Genomic DNA, 21,293 nt, shown 5'->3' with positions numbered 1-21,293 from the left:
CGCCCCCGCCATGCGACCTCATAAAGGTTCGCCATCACTGATCTAGATTCTAAAGGAATTTGTCTGGGATCTGAAGCCCAAATAAACACCTTTTCCAATCTTGGTCTCACTTTTCCAGAGTAACCTCTTTCACTTCCTTTCCGTTTTAAAAGGAGACTTTGTGTATAACCAGCCAATTCCTCATTAGCCAGATTTCATTGCATAAGCAAATCTTTTTCCTCTTTCTATCCTTTTTTAAAAAGTGAAATTCTGAATTCCCCCTGGAGATTTCGTTTTCAAAGCTGCAACAGCTAATGAGGATTATACAAAACGACAGTTATTAGTCTTGTACCTCTCTCAGCCTAAGCACTGCAGCCTCCTTCAAGTTGGGAAAAGCTTATTGTCTCAATGTGCTGATCGCGGAGAAATTTAAGTATTACATATGCTCCATCAGGAGAAAAAAATGCCAGACAATTTAAAAAAGAGATAGCCATAAGCAGCTACAAATCCCTTCTGAGCTAATAAAGGATTGTCTGCACAACATTATGGCCATAATATAAAGTGGCCATAAAATTTTTAAAAAACGATCACCTTTGCCCAACATCATAAGCTGATCTATATCTTTTTCTTCATTCGACTGCAACAAAATTCATGCAACACTGAAATCAATCATGGCCTGCTGGGGGAAGTCAGAAAAAAATAATTTTGCTTAGGTCCTGCTGCACACCTTTACAAACAGAACACTATGCCTCCATACAACTAATTTAATTGGTGAATACTAGCTTTTGCCTTTGAATTTATGCCTCTCTAACTGTGATGGCCAATGTGGCATAGTGGTATGAGTGTAAATCAAATGACTGGAGACCAGAGTTTGAATCCCAGCTTGGCCATGTAAACCTACTGGGTGACTGTGGACAAGCCACCCCCATGATAGGGTTGCCTTAGTGTTGCCATAAGTCGGAAATGACCTGAAAGCACAGAACAACTATCATCATAACTATCTATATTCTTATTTATCTTCAGTGAGCTCAAAGAAATATATAAATGACTCTTTTCCTCCCCTCTCCATTCTCATAGCCCTGCCAGGTTGAGAGAGTGTGGCTGGCCTCAGGTCACCCATTGAGTCTGAGGAGCTCAGTGGAAACTACCGTTTCCCCAAAAATAAGACATACCCATAAAATAAGCTGTAGCAGGATTTCTAAGCATTTGCGCAATATAAGCAATATAAGCCATACCCAAAAATAAGACATAGCGATAGGCCTGGTGCGGGATGGAAGGGGGAGAGAAGGAAGCGGAAAGATTGGGGCCAAGGGTTCTAAAGGAAATGGAGTCGTAAGAAATTCAGGATGGGATTCTGGTTTTGGAGAGTTATGACGATGTTCCAGAAGAAGATGACTTAACTATATTTGAATAAATGATGTAGATTGTTGTACCATACTTAATAAAAATAAGACATCCCCTGAAAATAAGCCATAGTGTGTCTTCTTGAGGAAAAATATATATAAGACAGTGTCTTATTTTCGGGAAACACAGTAGAACCTGAATCTCCCACATCCTTTCCAACACTGTTACACCACACTGACTTTCCATTCACCCATATTAACTATACTTACAAGAACAAAGGGATCTTGTAGCACCTTTGAGACACTGTGTGAAAGAAGTTGTAGCATAAGCTTTCATAGACTTGGTCTAATTCCTCAGATGCCTGGAGTGAACTGGTGCCCAAGCATCTGAGGAAGTAGACCAAGTCTATGAAAGCTTACCGTATATACTCGACTATCAGTCGACCTCATGTATAAGTCGAGGGCAGGTTTGGGGGGCAAAATTATGGATTTTGTTATGATTCTTGGATAAGTCAAGGGTAAAACCTAGGGACATACAACAAAGGATCTAAATGATGAAGCAGAGGAAAACAATGCCAAAGAACCTATGAAATTCTGGCAGACATAACAGTTTTGGCTCACACTAAAGGCTGGATGGAAGAGAGAGCAGAGGGAGGTCAGTGTTTCCAGGACAGATTGTACTCTTGCCTTTCACCAGGGAATGGTTCCCTTTTTAATAAGAGTTAAAATATAGTACAGTGCGTCCTCACCTTACGCGGGGATCCGTTCCGGATCCCTCCACGTAAGGCGAATTCCACCTATGCTCAAGCCCCATTGTAAACAATGGGGCTCGTGCATGGTGGCACGGCAGTGCGGCAGCGCGCGGGGCGCAATGGGTGTGTGTGCCCATTCAATTGAATGGGACGCACTGCCCTTTCCGCCCCACGCGTGCCCTGCAGCTTGAGCGCATATGCTCAAGCCACGTAAGGCGCTCCCACGTATGACGTGGGCGTGCTGTATTTACATTGACCCATGGGTAAGTCAACCTAAGTTTTTGGGATCAATTTTTTGACTAAAATTTCTAGATTTATACATTAGTATATACAGTATGCTACAACTTCCTTTGCAGTTAGTCTCAAAGGTGCTGCAAACACCCTTTGCATACGGATGTTCTAGACTAACACTGTTATGTCTCTATTTACTGACAAAAGTAGAACCTTCAATACTGCCACCTTTCCAGTGCACATACTCATTTCAACTTCTCCAACTGAGTAACTTGAAATATACCCTAATTTCTCCATTTTTACTCACCCCAAAGTAATTTTTGTTTTTTCTAGTAAGTTTAACCAAGATTCAGCAATAGCTCTTAAACAAATGTTTACATCATCACATTAACCAATACGCCATACAATGATTACAGGACACATAGTTTTACAGAAGAGAATTTTTGGATAAGTGTCTTGAGATCTTTCCCCCCATCTTCAAATAGTAGACAGTCAACAAACAGTACTTTTGGGCTGGGCTCTGTTCCCAGTACAGTACTCCCTTTATAGATCATACCTATGTTCATCCAGTAACACAAAAGAGCTTGTATGATTAACCGAAAAATTAGAAACTATGCTCTAGAAACCGCTTTCACAACCGTACAATTGCCTCACAAATTTCGATTATATTAGCTTTTCATTAGGGTATCATATACAATATAGCAGATCTGAATAGATTCAGAAAGCTTTTGAGATCTCCAGATCTTTTCGGCAGGCAAGATGCTACAAAAAGTAGGATATGTTTAGTGTGTCATCTGCAAGGTCAAAGTGCTAGGATGGAAGAGGGGAGAGATCAACGCATATTCAAATAAGGCTCCAGCACATTTTACATAGATCCAGTGTTGTGTAAGGGTTTCAGAATTGGACTATGACTCTGAGACCATAGTTCAAATCCTGTCTCACCCATGTAAACTCATTGGGTGACTTCGGGCTTCAGAGGAAGGGAATGGCAAACCTCTGAGAAAACCTGACAGGAAAGCCCCATGGTAGGGTCATGGAAATGACTTGGAGAAACACAACAACACTCATTTTACATACAAATGTCTGTAAGGACAGCTAGGAGCAAAAAAGGTTTAAAGTGAATCTTCCCCTCCTTATGTTTGAAAATATAAAAAATAACCAGTAATGTTAAACCAGTCCCCCCCACCCCTCCATTTCCTGCATTTTATGACAAATCTTTAAATACTACATTGACATCTTGTGGCCACACAGAATATGACCACACACAAAAAAAGAACACTATGGGTTTACTGACAGATATTTAAATTGATCCAAAGGATTCTAAAGAGCAGCGATATATAAGTAAAGATGGAATTGTACAAGTATTTTATTTTATTTTTAAATTTTATTTCTATATATTTTAGTTTAGTTTAGTTTTGTCTTTGTATTTTTATTTGATTGTTTTAATTTTGTTGATTTTATCATTTTATATTACTTTTAATAGCATTTTTATTTCATATTATATTTTACATTATTTTTATTTCATTATTTTAATTTAATTTAATTTTTATATTTTTATTACTTTTTAATTTGATTTGATTTTTATTATATTTTTTATTATATTTCTATTTTATTTTGTTTTGTTTTTTGATTATATTTTATTTTTGGTTTTCTATTTTTTCTTATTTATTTTATTGTTTATTTATTTCTATTTCTTAATTTTAATTTTTACTTTTTAAATATTATTTAATTTTTATTTTTTAATTTAATTATTTTATTTTTTACTCTATTATTTTTTATTCCTTTTTAAAATTATTATTTTTATTGTAGTTATATTGTTTTAATTTTTTCATTTCATTTAGTTTTTGATTTTATTTTATTTATATCTTAAGCTTTATTATTCTATTCTATTTATTTTTAAATTTATTTTTATTTAATTTTATATAATTTTAATTCTATTCTTTTTCATTTCATTACTTGGTTTTATTTTTATTATATTTTATTTTTTGTTTTATTTTTCGTGTTTTAATTTTAACTTTATTTGGTTTTGTCTTTGTTTTATTATGTTTATATCTTTTTATTATGTTATCTTTTGTTTTTTATTTCAGTGATCATTTTATTACTGTATTATTATTTTAAAAATAATAAGTTTGGGATTTTGTGAACCCTGTAAATGCTGGCACGAGGGATAAACCCAAGCGTTGTGGACTAACCCAAAATCTCAAACCATTGATTCAAACCCCCTCTCTCCTCAGTTTTAAATTTCCTGCCTTGCCAACCAGACTGGCATTAAGCCTTCTCTCCTCTCAGTTAACTAGAAAATAAGATAGGGATGAAACAGACAGACTGGATGGCCCTTGTTGTCTCTTCCAACTCTCAGGATTCTATAATTCATGAACGCTTTGTGGCAGCTTGGGGCACATTGCTTAGATGTATGCCCCCAAGCTGGCAGGATGCCACTGTGAAGCCATCTGCCCAACCACATAGCAGGCAACTTTGCGGCACTTCGGCAGTGTAGCATTTATATGCCGCACACTGCAAAACCATGGCAGGAAAGCAGGCTTTTTGCTGGCTCAAAAAGGAGTGGCTGCAGTATGTGTTTGCCGCGGCCCCAATCCAGCAATCAAAAGGGGTGGCATCAAGTCTGTTCATCCCTTAGCGTTAAGAACTATTTCTGACGGCATCAGAAATAAGCCTTAAGAAATGGTAAGAACAAGAAATGGAGGGCTCAGCTGTTAGTGAGCTCTTAGCAGAGAAATGCAAGTGTCCAACCACAGGAAGTTTGGACTCCAAAGCTCTGAGTAAGCAGTTTGGGGAGGGTGAGACTGTGATAAATATTAAAAATGTTGGCCATCCAGGAATTGAATGACAGGTTCCCAAGATTCCAAAGTGGTTGGAAACCAAAACAAAGCCGCATTCCAGGGCTAAAATCCGGAGCAAAAAGAAGCCGAGATACTCTGCCTTAGCTTGGAAAATGAGCGTGTCTGTGCCTGCAAACAACCCGCCGCGACTGCAGGACTGCAGCAAAGCAAAGAAAGTGTAACAACTCCAATTGATGTAATGACAACACACATAAACCAGACAGTTCAGCAGTAGGGCATGGGGTGAAGAGGGTTGGAGGGTGCATGTATGGGGTGGGGGCGGGGAGCTCCATGATTGTGCTTTGCCAATGTATCACTCATACACAAATGCCCATGTGTTATCAACGAGGTTCAGGCCATGGTACACTTGTAGGTTTTCCCTCCATCATCCCAGTTCTGTTCTCGAGCACAACACTTAAATGGGACAGAAGTAAATGATCAGCTGGAATTCACTACTGTGCAGAAAATAATGGAGCGCAATAAAACACAATACAGTGGGCCCTCTCCTTACGCGGGGGATCCGTTCCGGACCCCTCCCCCCCTGCACAAGGGGAAGTCCACACATACTTGCACCCCATAGCAAACAGTGGGGTACATCCATGCGGCAGCAGTGCAAGCGCGGGCACGCATACCATTGTTTATATTGTCACACAGCTTCCGTGTAAGCAGGAAACCGCATATAGCGCGCCCGCATATGGCGCGAATCCACTGTAGAAAGAAGCATAACAGGACAAAGACTGAATCTGTTCATGTTGCCTCTAGCCAGAAAACTGAGCCTACCTGTCTCTGATTAATTCCTTTTGGCTTCGATTCCTTTTTATAGAGGTATATTTCTGTAAGAACCAGCATGGTGCAGTGATTTGAGTGTTAGACTATGACTCTGGAGACCAGAGTTTGACTTCCAGCTCGGCCATGAAACCACTGGGTGACCTTGGACAAGTCACCCACTCTCAGACTCGGAGGATGGCAATGGCAAACCTCTGAACACATCTTGCCAAGAAATCTCCATGATAGGATCTTAGGGTTGCCATAGATCAGAAATGACTTGAAGTCACATAAAAGACACATATATGTTCCCATGGCTTAACCCAGTTGCAGCATAAATGCTATGCTGTTTTCCTATAGTTAAAGAGTTTGCTAGCATGCCTGAAAGGAACAAAGACCCTCTCCACTCTTGTGCTAGATTTAAAGTTTTTATGTATATAATAGTGGGCTTCATTACAGTTTACAACTTTATTGAGTAGTGAATATGTTAATATTTACATTCACAAAGACTTAAACCAGAGCACTCTAAAATAGGGCTACAGTTTTAGAACAAGACAAGACAGACACATATAAAAAACAGGAGATACACAGACTTTGGGGAGGGTTTTCTTTTCTTTGCTCAAAAGATACTCAGACTGCTTAGGACAGTTAGCATTTCTTGATACGATTGGCTGGCAGTTTGGATTTGTCCAAGTCGTCAAAGTATGGATGATTCAGGGCCGCACGGCCAGAAATCCTTTTTGCAGGATCGTACACTAACATTTTCTGCAAGTCAAAATAAAGTTCAGTTTATTTTAGCCACCCTGTGATACATGCAAATTTAGACAGAGAGAATAAATATCTTTAAAAATGCAGGTTTCAAGCTGTATTTAACTTCCTTGTCAGCAGTCCACTCTCTTTTGGAAGTATTTAACATAAGATCTAAAACTTGAGAAAAAGTGAGATCTGTTCATACCTGTTCTTACTTAGCACTTCCAGTTCCATACCAACATCAACATTTACATTTAGCAAGAAATGCTAAAAGACAGATATGAGTTTCTCATCCCCAATTCTACAATGAACCTCTTTTCACAAAATGATAGCAGCTGTGTCCCCAGTTCTTTCCTAGGAAGCAGGCACTTCAGATAAGGCACCTGAAAGTGTTTACCTGCCATTCTCCCTTGGACTCAGCAGGGAGGAGATTGTGTAAATTAGGCATCTCTATAAACTGTGCATCAGCACTGATCATCATCATCATCATGGGAGCTGGGGCACAGAGCCACCTATTTTCCCTTACACAAACAAGGAGCAATACTGGCTGCATCTACACTGCAGAAATAAAGCAGTTTAACACTGCATAAAGTGCCATGACTCAGTGCTACAGAATCCTGGGATTTGCAGTTTTGTATAGCATTGAGCCATGGGAATTAAAGCACTGTCAAATTGTTTTATTTCAGGGATGTGGCAGCAGCAGCAGTTGAAGGGAAACGGATAGATTCAATCTATTAACATCATCACATATACCCACACTGTTGGAAACCACTGTGGATAAAATTAGATCAGACCAGTATGGTAACTGTGCAAAGCAGGAGGGTGGATGATAAAAGGCAGCAGTTTATCAAGCTGTTCCTAATACTGAGAGAATACAGAAGAATGACTCCCCCTTTCTCACTCATTCACTGAAGAAACTCAGTTACCCAGTGATTTTGCTTTTGCAGTAGTTCCAGAAACAAGACAAAAATGTAACATATCACTTTATACAATACACGGTGACAAGATGTGATGCTGACCATGTGGCTTAGCTAGCTTTAAAAGGAATTAGGCCAAAAATGGGGAACTTTCAGCCCAAGGACAAAATTAAGGTTCAGATACGTTCTTGGGGGCCCACTTTCCAGTGGTGAGTAAACAAAAAGGATCTGTCAACTAAATGAATTTTTACTCCACCTTTCTAGGGTGAGATCGAAGGCAGCTCTTACTGAAGATACCAAAGCCTTAGGAAAGACATTTTGGGCTTTTAAAATGGGAAGACAACTGAATATAAAGTAGGAAAATACCAAACAATGGAATCATTAGATGAGTGGGGGGATGGCCGCTTGGCAAATCCTAAGGGGCCTAAGGCCTGAGGGGTCATTACTACTACATTAAAGAAATCCACAGATGACAAGTTCAATGAGGACAACTCTGTTAAAGGTTATCAGCCACTGTGGCTATGTAGAACGTCCACCTCCATGGAAGCAGATGGGAAAACAGCAGGGAAGAGTATTTAGTTTAACACCCTGCTGTGGTCTTCCAAGAAACATTTCAGTAGTCACTGTGATTAGTGAGACACTGTACCTTTAATCTGATACAGCAAAGCAGTTCCCAATATCTTGCCTTCTAGAGATAACATTTAAACAAAACACACACACACACCATATAGAACATTACACCAAAGTCAGGACTATCCTATTTACTGTACCGTCTAATTTATCCTCATCAGCTATAGGGCAATGCAATCTTTCAGCCTGGTGCAGCAACGTTTACCTCACCAGAAGAAAATAAACTTTATGAGAGTGAAATAATCACTTACAGAAAGCAAGTCTAGTCCATCGTCATTCAGGTTTTTCACATGTGAGGCCAGGCTGCTTGGTTTCCACTTGGGGAAGGTGTTCTTGTAATCCTGCAAGGATTCTACTTCAGGCCAGACATCATTATTGGGGGTCCCCAAAGCTCTACAGAAATAATATCCAGAGTTGGAGAAGTTGTCTTTGGTAAATGTGTTTGAATGGACTCTACTGAACATTTTAAGAACTCTTCCTTGTAAGATTACTCAATAATTCCACTGACCCAGGCATCAATTACTTGGCTCTGAGTTGAAATCCTCATAGAACAGGCACATGAAACAACACACATTACAGAAGTAAAACCAAATCTGTCCTTATGCAAAAGGATCTTGTAGCACCTTGGAGACTACATGTGCAAAAGAAGTTACAGCATAAGCTTTTGTAGACTTGGTGGCTGAACAGACCACCCCTTTCAGCACCAGATTGGGGCCACGGCAACTACATGCTGCAGCCCCAATCTGGTCTTTCTGTGGAGCAAAAAGGGCACCATAGCCACCACAGCTTTTCGGCGCTCCTCTGGCGCTGTGTCATTCGGACATAGCGCCAAAGGAGTGCCGTGACACCACCCACCATGTGGTGGGGCGTGCGGCGTCACACTGGCATGGGGTTGGAATCATAAAGACTCCATGTCCCCACTCAGTCCCCATGCTGGCCTTTATGGCTGGTCTGTCGAAGCTGTTAGTTTACTTCCTCAGATGCATGAAGTGAACTGGTACCCATGCGTCTGAGGAAGTAGACAAATCTAGGAAAATTTATGCTACAACTTCTTTTTCACAGTTAGTCTCAAAAGGTATTACAAGATCCCTTTGATATTCCAAACTAACATGGCTATGTTTTGATAATCTATCCTACTAGGCTGAGTAGAGTCTTCCAAGCACAGTCCATCTCCTCCAGCCCTTCTAAAGCAGTGCTATTGAACAATGCTTTCTGCACATGAGTGCAATGCATCCGATTACAGTAGCTGCTTCAGGATCAGAAGATTTGACAGATAACGTTACAGCATCTCAGCCTCACTACAGTCCCATCTGAATGTTCCCTCCATGCACATAACGATATACTGGGATGGAAAATTCTGTGTCTCTCTGTATGTTTTACTTCAGTTCCCATCAGTCCCAGTCACCATGGCCAAAGCTCAGACATGATGAAATTGGAATTCAACAGCATTTGAAGAGGCACATGAGGACCTACTGTATATGCTATACATAAATGTGCTGATATAGTTGCTCAAAAGATCAAGCCATTAAGGCCACAATTCAAAGCATACCGACTGGTCAGCACTGAATTCAGTGGGATTCACTTCCAAGTAAATAAGATTCTCAACTAAGTGTGATCCTAAACATAATTTATTGTTTGACATGGTGGTAGACTTCAAAGACATAGCCGTATTAGTCTGGAAAATCAGTTTACAAAGGGATCTTGCAACACCTTTGAGAGTAACTGAAAGATAGAAGTTGATAGCATGAGCTTTCATAGATTTGAGTCTACTTCCTCAGATGCATTTGATAGAGTGGAAAGCTCAGGGACAGACCTATATAGGTGTGCGATGCTCATGGGAATACAAAACTTTGTGGGTTTGGAGACGAGGGAATAAGTTCATTTTTTTGTTGAGAAAGATGATGTCGGTCCGTATCTGGGCAAGCATCTTGAAGAGACTAATGGATTACTGCTCTGTTCAGCTGAATTTGGTGTTTTCCATGGTGGTAGAATTCACCTTGTTACCTCATCTCCACACCCACAAAATTTTACATTCCTGTGCTATATAGGTCTGTCCCTGGACATCCACTCCACTGAATGACCTGACCTGAGGAAGTATATTCTAATCTACAAACACTCATGATAACCAACTTCTCTCTTTCAGTTAGTCTCAAAGGTGCTGTAAGATACCTCTGCATAGTTATTTGACAGATTGCCATTACAAATAGGACAAGGCAAAAAAGTTTCAGTTGAGCCTTGCATCCTTCCAAGGTTGCTAAAATGATTACCCAACTTGTTGGAAGCAATTAGCTTACAGTTGTATGCATAGATTGCTTAGTGTGGTATGAAGAGGTAATGCTGCTATTGCTAATTCATTCACAACAAACAGTGGTCAAATCCACATCATCTCAATGTTGATAAGATAAAACATTTTCACAAATGCTAATCTAATCTTTATGTAAAGACAAAATGCAACTGCATACATCTTTCCAATCCTTAAGATACCTAAAGATCCTGAAGAGTTGATCAATTTCTGAGTCTCCGTGGAAGAGCGGTTTCTTTGTTGCCATTTCTGCAAATATTGTCCCTATGCTCCATACGTCTACGGGTGTGGAGTAACGTGCAGAGCCTAGCAGCACTTCTGGAGATCTGTACCACAGCGTTACTACCTAGCACAAGGAAGTGGTTGTTAGATGTTGGTGTTTTTAAATGAAAATTTGGAGAATAAACAGATCTAACACACTCTTGAGCAACCTAACTCCCTTTTCGTGAAGTTGGTCATAAATCTATACCTCAGATGGTTGCTATATTTGTTGTTCAGGATGAATTATTATGGTCACATTTGTGAGCCTTTTTCTTTTAAAGAGCACAATTTTATCCTCACACCACCATGCAAGCTAGGTTTAACTGAGCAATTATGGCTAGTTTCTCGGTGTGCCCCAAGACAGAGAGGGGCCAAATTTCTTGGCAAGATTTGTCCGAAGGGGGTTTGCCTCTGCCTTTCTCTGAGCCTGAGAGAGTGTTATTTGCCCAAGGTCACCAAGCAGATTCAAATCCTGGTCATAGTCCAATACTCAAACCACTACACCACACTAGCTTTCTATTAAACAAGTGCAGCCATGGAAGGCTACAGCCCTTTCCTCTTGCCTGGACTTCTTGGCATGCTGCAGAAAGAGAATGCTGGACTAAATGGACTTTTAATTTGATATTGCAGGCCTGATAACATTTCTAGCTTCCAGATTAATACTATACATGTGTACCTAAATACTCTAAAGGCAACAGATCCTGTCTGATCTTGGAAACTAACCAGGGTTAGCCCTGGTAACTACTTGGATGGGAGGCTGCCAATGAATACCAGGTGCTGTAGGCTGTATTTCAGAGAAAGGAATAGGCAAAACCACCTCTGAGTAGTCCTTGCCTAAGAAAATTCTACGAGATTAATGGGTCAGCAGGCAGTTTGAAGGCATACCCACAAAACACAAGATACGAATCTCCTTTTAGTACAAATTTCAGCATTTCTGGAGAGATGAAGAAGGGAGCCTTCTTACCTCATGTGTGTAGACACGCACAGGGATACCAAAAGCTCGAGCCAGTCCAAAATCGGCTAGTTTAATTACACCGTTATCATCAATTAACAAGTTCTGGGGCTTCAAGTCTCTATGCAAAACTCTTCTTGAATGACAGAAGACAATACCTTGCAAGATCTGGTACAAGTAACTCTGAAAAAAGGGCATAATTTATTTATTTTAAAAAGTGTTACAACAGAAGGCATGCAGGCATGTTAGGATCCACCCTTAAGATGGACACCACAAAAGATATACTTCTCATCAGAGTTGCCCAACAGAAAGGTTAGAACAGGGATGCTGAAGAAGGCACAAATTACTAAAATCAGGAAGCAGCAGAAAGACAGAGTGGAAGTATACTCATTCAGCTTCAACAGTGCTACTGCGCTGGGTATTCTCAAACTCAAACACACTTTGGTGATCTGCATACTGCCAAGGAGGCATATCTGAAGGGCTCATTTCAACCCTTCCACTCAACTGCAGTACAATAGTGTATAAGGCCACAATATCAGAGATTTTACTATGGAACGCCTCCAAATTTAAAATTTGGTTTTTGGAAATCCCTGGGGAATGGTGGATAGAATGAGCAGTAATGCTAGAGAAGAGTGGCAGCATCTTTATTTTTACCCATCTTCTCATGTGATCAACTTCCTTACCTTAACAAGCATACGATCCAAATACTGCCCAGATGGGATAGAATCCAGGTATTTTTTGAGATCCATAGAAAGAAATTCAAAGATAAGATAAAGCCTTGAATCTTGCATAAGCACATCCTGAAGACTGCAAAGAAAAAAAAGACAAAGTCCTTCATGCATGTGTTATATACAGCACAAAAGACATTTATCTAACTTCTCCAGAACTAACCATTTCACTTTTTTTTATTTATACTGAAATTATATAAACTAGCTTTCACAATTCGATATTAAAAAGAAACACATCTATTGATGAATATGCTGGTGCAGTGGGTCCTAAGAATGCACAGGCTTCAGGTCTGCAAATCTGACAGTCTGTGGAAAGCAAAAACCCATATTATTCAATGGCAGTGAGGTGAATGCAGACACACTGATGTATGCATGCTGCTGCCATAGAATATGGGGCTTGATTGTTCATGTTTTTTGGCATCTGCAGGGCTGGGGGCAGAACCAAACCTCACAGATCTGAAGGGTCCATTGTAATCACATATCCTATAAAATCAATTAAATCTGTAGCCACACAGTAAATTTTGGGTGGATGACCATTTTAGGTTTACAGTGGGACCTCGGTAGCCAGAGGAAATCCATTCCAAACCTCCCCGAGGATACCAAAATCTGTGGATGCTCAAGTCCTTTTATTCCAATGGTGGTGTGTGCATGTGCCACCATTAAGGACAACGCAGGCTTGCCATCTGCAGATGCTCAAATCCATGGATGGCAAATCTGTGGATACTGAGATCCCACTATATAGGGAAAACAAAACACAAAACAAACAAACAAACAAACAAAGTGATGGCAGTCCAGCTTGTTGCTTGTTATTAACTGCCCTCGAGTTGACCCCATGGATGAGACATCTCTAAGACCTGCTCTCCTTCACTTCTCTGCTTAGGTCCTACAAACTCAGATCCGTGACTTCCCTAATTGAATCTAGCCATCTACTACTCTCTACCTTTGCCAGCATTATTGTCATTTCTAATGAGTCGTGCCTGAAAGTTAATTGACCAGGCTGGACATAGATTTAATGGCAATTGTTACATTAAATAAACCTGGCTTAAATGCAGTATGATGTCTTAAATTTACACTTGTAATCTCTTAAATCTGAATCCATAACCTTCTTATTAAACATTTTGTGCTGTGAAAGAAAAGAACCAAAGAGCAACTGTGTGACCTGGCCAGATTTAATTACTCAGTTATTGCTGGCATTTTACTAATTTTTTAGACAATGAACAAACATTTAGGACAGTCAATCAAACTGACTATTCCACTCTGACCAAGAAGATTCCACACTCCTCTAAATAGCACAAGAGATCCACTGGCAGAGCTTTGTTACAGTCCCTACACACCACTCCCTGGACTCAAGGCTTTGCTGTGTTAGACCTCCTGAATGGCCATTCCATGGCTGCTGGTGTTTGGGAGATCAGAGAAACTTCTGGCTATGCCACATAGTCAGATGTAGACAGTTATCTTCTGCCATGTCTGTATCTCACTATGGCCACAGCCAGAAACTTCTCTAATCCCCACCCTGACTTCCCAGCAGCCATGGCATAGTAATTCAGGGGAACTAATGCAGCAAAAACATGAACACGGGGCAGAGGTTTTGTTCACTGTGGAGGGTAACATACCAACTTCCACAAGAACCAAAAAGACATATGCAGGGATAAGGTGGACCTAGGCTTGCATATGTCACTAACAGCATCAGCATGCTGGCCTATCATACAGGAACATCGTTCTGCTTAATCCCACCAGCTCTTCTGCAGTTTTATTATCTGAGTTTGACAGACTTTCTCACTTACTATGAATAAGATACTTGAGTTTACATTTAACTCTCCTCTCTGTAAATGACAATTTGAAAAGGGCTTGACATTGGACAGATTGCACTTCACATTTTATTTTCAATACCAATTATGCTGTTGATGTTGTCCATCACTATGTTTGTTACTTCTGTTGAGTGGTAATTCTACAGAATAAACACATCTGTGACATCATGAAACAAATCACACACTGAAAAAGGACCTACTGCAAAATCTGAAAAGCATTAGAATAGAATCATAGAATCAATCATTACTGGGGCTAATTTCTGTATTTTGTTGAGTGGGGCTTATTGTTAATAGGTTCTACTTCACATTGCAACTTTTAAGTGTTATATGTCTGAAACTTCACTCAGAAATCAAAAGAGAAGTTGCAAGGAACCAGATCCCATGACTTCAAAACCCAGCACCAATCTTTTCCAGTTTGAGGCCCTTCAAACTTTGTTGATCACAAATACCCAGCATTCCTCACAAAGCACCAATGGGAAGTATAATCCAACAACATTTGGAAGGCTACATATTTCCTGTCCTGTTTTACACCAGTTTTATAGCATATAAATTTCCTTGCACTAATGTAAAATTCATGTATTTGCTGGATGCAGAGAGAAAGGGAAAAAGAAAAAACCTTATTTTCCAACAAAGCCAAATAATTTCTGTACCAAACTATATTGGGATGATGTAGTTCTTTTAATAAGGAAACCTCTCTGATTGCAGTGCTGGGAACACCTTCTTCGTCACTCTCTAATCGAATTTTCTTCATGGCGACCACTTGGCCTGTAGCTTTGTGTTTGCCTTTATACACAACACCATAAGTGCCTAAGGGGATAAATGAAATCAACTTAATGTTTTATGATTCAAACACATGGGACATGATGCAGCTATTCAGCTGGAGAACAGACACAAAGCCCAGGAAAAAGAACCCGCTTTGTGATTTGGAACACCCAGAAGGATAAGGAGAATAAATTTGGGTGATTTGACTATTCAGAGATAAACAAAAAGGAAGTCAGAGAACATGAGTACATAAGCAGCCCCAGAAAGATTTGAATATCTTCCTTTAAAAAGCTCACACAAAGCATAGTAAGATAACAGTAAATTTTAGTTTAGACATTTGTAAAATGAAAGGAACAGACAAAAGCGCACACACACGCACATGCCAAAATATGCTAGGATGCTCTGCTATGCAAAGAGATTCTCCAAGCAATCTGGATCCCTGATCATTCAGGTTTCCAATTATGTGGAGACATTGCATGTGTAAAAGACACTCTCTTTCAGACTGTTTTTCTCCTTGTGATTAGAACAATGATATGATGGCAGGGCTTTCATGCTCTCCTTCCTGATGTTTTCAAGTTATCTTGAATAGGGCTTAAATATGTCCATATTACTGAGGGGCTTTGTGACATCCCTGCCATCTTTTGTTTGAGATTGGTTGAGATTCTGCTTAGCTCACAATGAACTACTGTCAACTCCTGACAAAGTCAAAGAAGACTGTCCTGTCTCTCCCACAAATTAATTTTTATCAAACCCTACTGCTGCACCAGTGAAGAGGACTGAAATTCAAGACTTGTAAGCAAGGAAGACTACCAGTTTCTAGTCCACGCCTTCACATGTATAGAAACTCTCAGTCTATGGTATGCTGTTAGCCCAGCAGGTAACAGATTTGCCAAGGTAACATAGATGTTATGATAGGAAATTGGAAGGGTATATTTAACCTTTTCTAGGTTCAAGGATTCACACCTAGAAATGTTCTTTTCCATACCCTACTAATGTTTTGATCCTGTTGAGGTTTTATCTCAGCCCTGGTGGCACAGTGGTTAAATGCCGGTCCTGTAGCCAAAACGTTGTAAATTCAGTCCTGAGGGCTCCAAGGTCCACTCAGCCTTCCATCTTTTTGTAGGTCGGTAAAATTAGTAGCCAGCTTGTTGGGGGGGCAATTGGATTACACATTGTAAACTACTTAGGGAGTGCTAGTTCACTGATAAGAGGTATAGAAATGTACTTGCTATTGCTATTATCTCGAAAACTCACCTGAAGTTAACAGAGATAATGGCCAACTTCAGATATAATGATCACAGCCTTGTAAACCACACCTTACTGCAATGATTCCCAAACATTCGTCCTCCATGTTTTGGACTTCTGCTCCGAGAATCCCTATTCATTTGCCAGGCTGGTTGGGGTTTCTGGAGTCCAAACAATGTGACAAACCAAAGCTTGGGAACCACTGGTTTTTCAGACTGAAAATGAAGCATAGCTCTGTTCAGGTATTTTTCTGAACATCTGTAGAGCTAAAACTGGGGCCAGGAATGTGACTGTGATGTAAACCCTGCCACACCAATGTCTCCAAACACCAAGTAATATGTTTAAACCTAAAGAGCCTAAAGGCTCTGTAATTATGTCTGACTGACTAGTTAATACATACAGTACTTGTAAGTGGAAACCCCAGTATAAAATTCTCACTCACAGAAGGATTATAAGTACATTCAGCCAAACATAGTTACAAAGCATCCTCCAAATCTTCATTTTTAATATGCAAAAGTCTAAATTTTAGTGAAACTCAGGAGCATGTTCACATGCCACCCATGTCCTTTTTGAACATAGCTTACATAACTGAAAAAATCCTTCTTTTTCCTCCTTTCTAGAGCAGCCTTCCTAGTGTTTTTTAAAAGCCAAGTTTCTCAAACCAAGAAATTGTGGTTTAAGGACTTCTTACAAACAAGAGCTGACTCTGGGGTTGTCACTTAGTTAGCAAGGAGTCTCTGCAACAAGTCACTTCACATCCCAAATACTTGTAAAGTTAGGGCCAAAGTACCCATGATGTGTAAGTTTCAAAATCAGAAGTCTAACACCTTTTCTTTGAAAATAACATCTACAAGTGGGGAGGAACATGCAGGTGGAGGTGCAAAACAACTTCTGCCCCAAAGCTGTTTGTTAGGTGCAGAGGAGAAACTCACCAACTTAAATTCAACCCTTGAATGTTCTCTGTAACAGCATAAGCAGGGGGCAGAAACCAAGCAACCTTACTGATGCTGTTTCATAAAATTTATATCACCAGCAGTGTGAATAACTGATGCAAATAGACCCGGGATTAAACTCTGCATGCCTTGAACGTGTTTCGAGTACATTCGCATAGTTGATTCCATGTTTATTCGAGTGCTGGCATATGTGAGCAACCAAACTCACAGAGATTTGGTTCCATAGTGTGAATAACAAACCAGGAAAGCATGAGTGAGGCTATTCACACCATTCTGCTAAAAAAAATGTCAGAATAGCCACATGACTCCCCCCCAATCTCAAGCAGAGATTTACATCCAAGTATGTAAGGTCAGGTTGGATGTCCAAGAAAGGCTTCCTCTATGCAACACATCTTAATTACTTACCTTCACCAATCTTTTCTATTTTTGTGTAGTCATCCATTGTGCTGTGATATGATTAGACCTACAACAGGAGAAGAAGCATGAGAATTTAGAATGACATGTACATACTAAATATAAAAGGAATCCTTCTACTAGGCTTCCAGTGGCTGCTTGGGAATATTTGAACAAACCTCCATGTCTGTTTCCTGCACAACTTGCCATTCAACCAGTTATAGTTAAGCAAAAAGATGTTTGTTCCATTATTGTCTTGATATTAAGCAAGTGAACAAGAGATCATTTTAATTCCAGTTAATTTCTCCTACACCAGCTAAGGTGCAAACTAAAAAGGCTAAGAGTTTATAGAAGGGGTACGTTGTAGTGCCATCACATACTCATGCAGATATTGAAATAGAAGAGTTGTTCTGAATTGAACAGGTACATCCAGGACAGGGTTTATTTTAGGCAGCCCATGTTAAGGATATAAAGCAATAAACCCACACACCCATCTTTCTTCACCCAAGCCCTGAATGCCATTTATGCCACACTGTGGCATAGTCACCAAATACTAACAAGGGTAAACCAGTCTTTCAGATTTCTAGAGGTAGGACCATATTAAGATAAACAGTTGCATTTCTATGCTTCACCTAACTACAGTGAGTAGTTAGAGGTGGGAAGATGAAACCCCTCTGCTGTTGTGTGTCTTCCTTGCTTTGTCCTGGCATAACTTTGTTAACCTGAAGTTCCATCTGATATATGCATTTCCACCAAGAAAGAGATCACAGCCACAAAAAGTATGTCTGCACCAATCTACAGTTCTCCTTTGCTTTGATTGCCAGTTGGAAACCAATTTAAGCAACTTGGAACATCAATCTGTTGAAGCCTTGATACAGCACATATTTAAATATAAGTACAAGTGTCACTCCGCGTTTGCGGTTTTTGACTCTTGTGGCTTTGATTATTTGTGGTTTTAATTAATGTCATCTCTAGGCTCTCCAGTGCAACCCTGCCAGAAGTTGATCATAGAGGTGTGCTGGAGAACCTAAAAGGTCCTAGAGAAAACACTTCTCTAGACATTTGTAGTTCCTCCAACTTGTTTCTATGATCAGCTTCCGGCAGATGTTGACCAGAGAGTTGCACTGGAGGACCTGGAGATTCCTAGAGAGGTGTTTTCTTAGGTAAAAAGTGTTTTTTTATTATTAATTTGCATTTCCTTTCCACAATCTTTCTTCACCCCCTAACCCCAGCGTATGTGGAGGGACGACTGTATTCCAAAGAGTGCCACGTTTTGGACCTCTCAGAAAAAGAATGGTTTTGCTAACAATGGCCCCATACAGACTGCCAAAATAAAGCTGCTTTGGGTCGCTTTGGAGGTATGCTGTTTAAATGATGCAAATGTCCTGAGAGTCCAGAAGATGCGCCAAAGCCATGCTCCAGTCCTTAAGACCGGAATGTGGCTTTGGCGTGGCTTTCCGCCCCTTAGGACACGTTTGTCATTTAAACAGCATACCTCCAAAGTGACCAGAAGCAGCTTTATTTTGGTATGTCTGTATGGGGCCAAAGAAAGCATGCAAAAAGTCTTGGATCAATATGATTCAAGAATGTTATGTACTGTGGAGGTGAAGGCTTTCATGGCCGGCATCCATAGTTTTTGGTGGGGTTTTCGGCTATGTGGCCACATAGCCCGAAAACCCCACAAAAAATGTTATGTGCTATCTGATTTTAAGGCCTGGAGAGCCGGGTTTACGTTAATAGAGAACTAGAAACTTCCTACGTCTGTATTTAAATAAACTCAGGCCTGTTACAGACTGCCAAAATAAAGCTGCTTCGGGTTTCTTTGGAGGTATGCTATTTAAATGATGCATGGGTCCTAAGAGTCCGGAGGTCGCGCCAAAGCCACACTCCATTCCTAAGCACTGGAGTGCAGCTTTGGTGCAGCTTCCGGATTCTTAGGATGCATGCATCATTTTAAATAGCATACCTCTAAAGAGACCCGAAGCAGCTGTATTTTGGCAGTCTGCAACAGGCCTCAGTATTGTTTTACTCAACATGTTTGTTGATGTGGGCCTTCAAGTCATTTCCAACGTATGTCAACCCTAAGGGACACTTACATGAGGTTTTCTTGGCAAGATTTGTTCAGACGAAGTTTGCCATGGCCTTGCCCTGAGGTTGAGAGCAAGGCCACCCAGTGGGATCTGACATAGAGGCAACCTCAAATAACCCCCAAATCCAGATTAGAGGGGAACTAGGCCTGATAGCACTAAGGGATCTTTACAGTCCTAGAGAGCCAGTATGGTGTAGGGCAGTGGTCCCCAAACTGTGCCCTTTCAGGGATTTTGGACTCCAGCTCCCAGAATCCCAAACTATTGGCCAACATGGCTGAGGCTTCTGGGAGCGGAGGTCCAAAATCTCTTAAAGGGCACAGTTTGGGAGAGGGGACCACTACTGTAGTGGCTTGAGTTTTGGACTATGGAGACCAGGATTCAAATCTCTGGTTTGGCCATGATACCCACTGGGTGGCCTTGGGCAAGCCACACTCTCTCAGCCTCTGGGGAAGGCAATGGCAGAGGAGCAAACCGCCTCTGAACAAATGCTGCCGAGGAAAGCCCGTGATAGGGTCGCCCTGAGTCAAAAATGACTTGAAGGTACACAACAACAATGTAAGTATATGTGTGTGTATAGTATATATATGTGTGTGTATAAAGGATATGTGTCTGTATGTATATACTTGTATATAGATATATACACACACACATAAACTTTATATATACACAGGCACACACACACACTCACTATATATATATATATATATATATATATATATATATATATATATAATACACACACATATCTCTCTCTCAGTGTGTCTCTCTCCCTATATATATAAAGCTGTTGTGTGCCTTCAAATCGTTTCCAGTTTGGAAGTACACAACCGCAACCATTTTGTCGTGGCTGTTGTGATGTGCCTCCAAGCCGTTTCTGACTTATATGGGGACCCTAAGAGGAGACCCTCTGATGGGGTTTCTTGGCCAGATTAGCCCAGAGGGTTTGTTGTTGTTTTTTTTGCCAAGGCCATCCTCTGAGGCTGAGAAAGTGTGACTTCTTGCCCAAGGTCACCCAGTGGAGGGTGCCTTTGGAAGTGGGACTGAGCAGCCACCCAAGTCTTTGCCCCTGCCTTACCCAGTCCTCCACGCGGCTGCACCATCCACCGCTCCTCGCTGGCTTCCAGGAAAGCCTCGCTGAGATCCAGAGAGAGAGAAACAGAACAAACTTTTCGGGGAGAGGCCGAGCAGCGCAGCAGGATTCAAATTAACCGCGCTCCTGTCGACGCCAACGCACCAATGGGGACGCACCGCCGCTTTCAAAACGGCCAATCAGCGCGCGGCAGCCGGCAGGCGCCAAAAGCGCCGCGGAAGAGTGATCGCGATGGCTTTCTGAGGTGGCCGGGCGCAGCAAACTCAGTAGTAACGGGCATGCTATGCCTTCCCTGTTCTCTAGAGGGCGAACTTTAGCAAGCGCCATGTTGGCAGCAACAGACATTTTCCCAATAGACTTGGAGGGGCATTGTTTTTATAAATCCATATTATTATTATTATTATTATTATTATTATTATTATTATTATTATTGTTGTTGTTGTTGTTGTTGTTGTTGTTGTTGTTGTTGTTGTTGTTGTTGTTGTGTGTGCAGGGACTCAAG

General features: G+C 40.7%; 1 protein-coding gene across 1 annotated transcript; it reads right to left on the bottom strand.

The window, feature by feature from the left end:
• Positions 1-6,332: 6,332 nt before the first annotated feature.
• On the bottom strand, positions 6,333-20,937 carry CDK1 (cyclin dependent kinase 1). The gene is made up of 8 exons (XM_042458238.1): positions 20,777-20,937; positions 17,624-17,681; positions 14,909-15,065; positions 12,406-12,529; positions 11,735-11,905; positions 10,692-10,855; positions 8,459-8,600; positions 6,333-6,675 (listed from the first exon to the last, which is right to left on the bottom strand). The coding sequence occupies exons 2-8, from the start codon at positions 17,658-17,660 to the stop codon at positions 6,559-6,561; spliced, it is 912 nt and encodes a 303-aa protein (XP_042314172.1). The 5' UTR covers positions 17,661-17,681; positions 20,777-20,937; the 3' UTR covers positions 6,333-6,558.
• Between the last annotated feature and the right edge of the window lie 356 nt (positions 20,938-21,293).

Source organism: Sceloporus undulatus, chromosome 3 (assembly GCF_019175285.1).
Source record: "Sceloporus undulatus isolate JIND9_A2432 ecotype Alabama chromosome 3, SceUnd_v1.1, whole genome shotgun sequence".
NCBI classification, from domain to species: Eukaryota; Metazoa; Chordata; class Lepidosauria; order Squamata; family Phrynosomatidae; genus Sceloporus; species Sceloporus undulatus.
This window is presented reverse-complemented; position numbering and strand designations above follow the sequence as displayed.

Excerpts from the sequence above, each read along its gene's own strand:
- CDK1 (XM_042458238.1), bottom strand. The coding sequence starts at position 17,660 with ATGGATGACTACACAAAAATAGAAAAGATTGGTGAAG. Across the intron at positions 15,066-17,623 it reads AATAGAAAAGATTGGTGAAG|GCACTTATGGTGTTGTGTAT; the intron begins GTAAGTAATTAA and ends TTATCCCCTTAG. Across the intron at positions 8,601-10,691 it reads CAACTCTTCAGGATCTTTAG|AGCTTTGGGGACCCCCAATA; the intron begins GTATCTTAAGGA and ends TTATTTCTGTAG.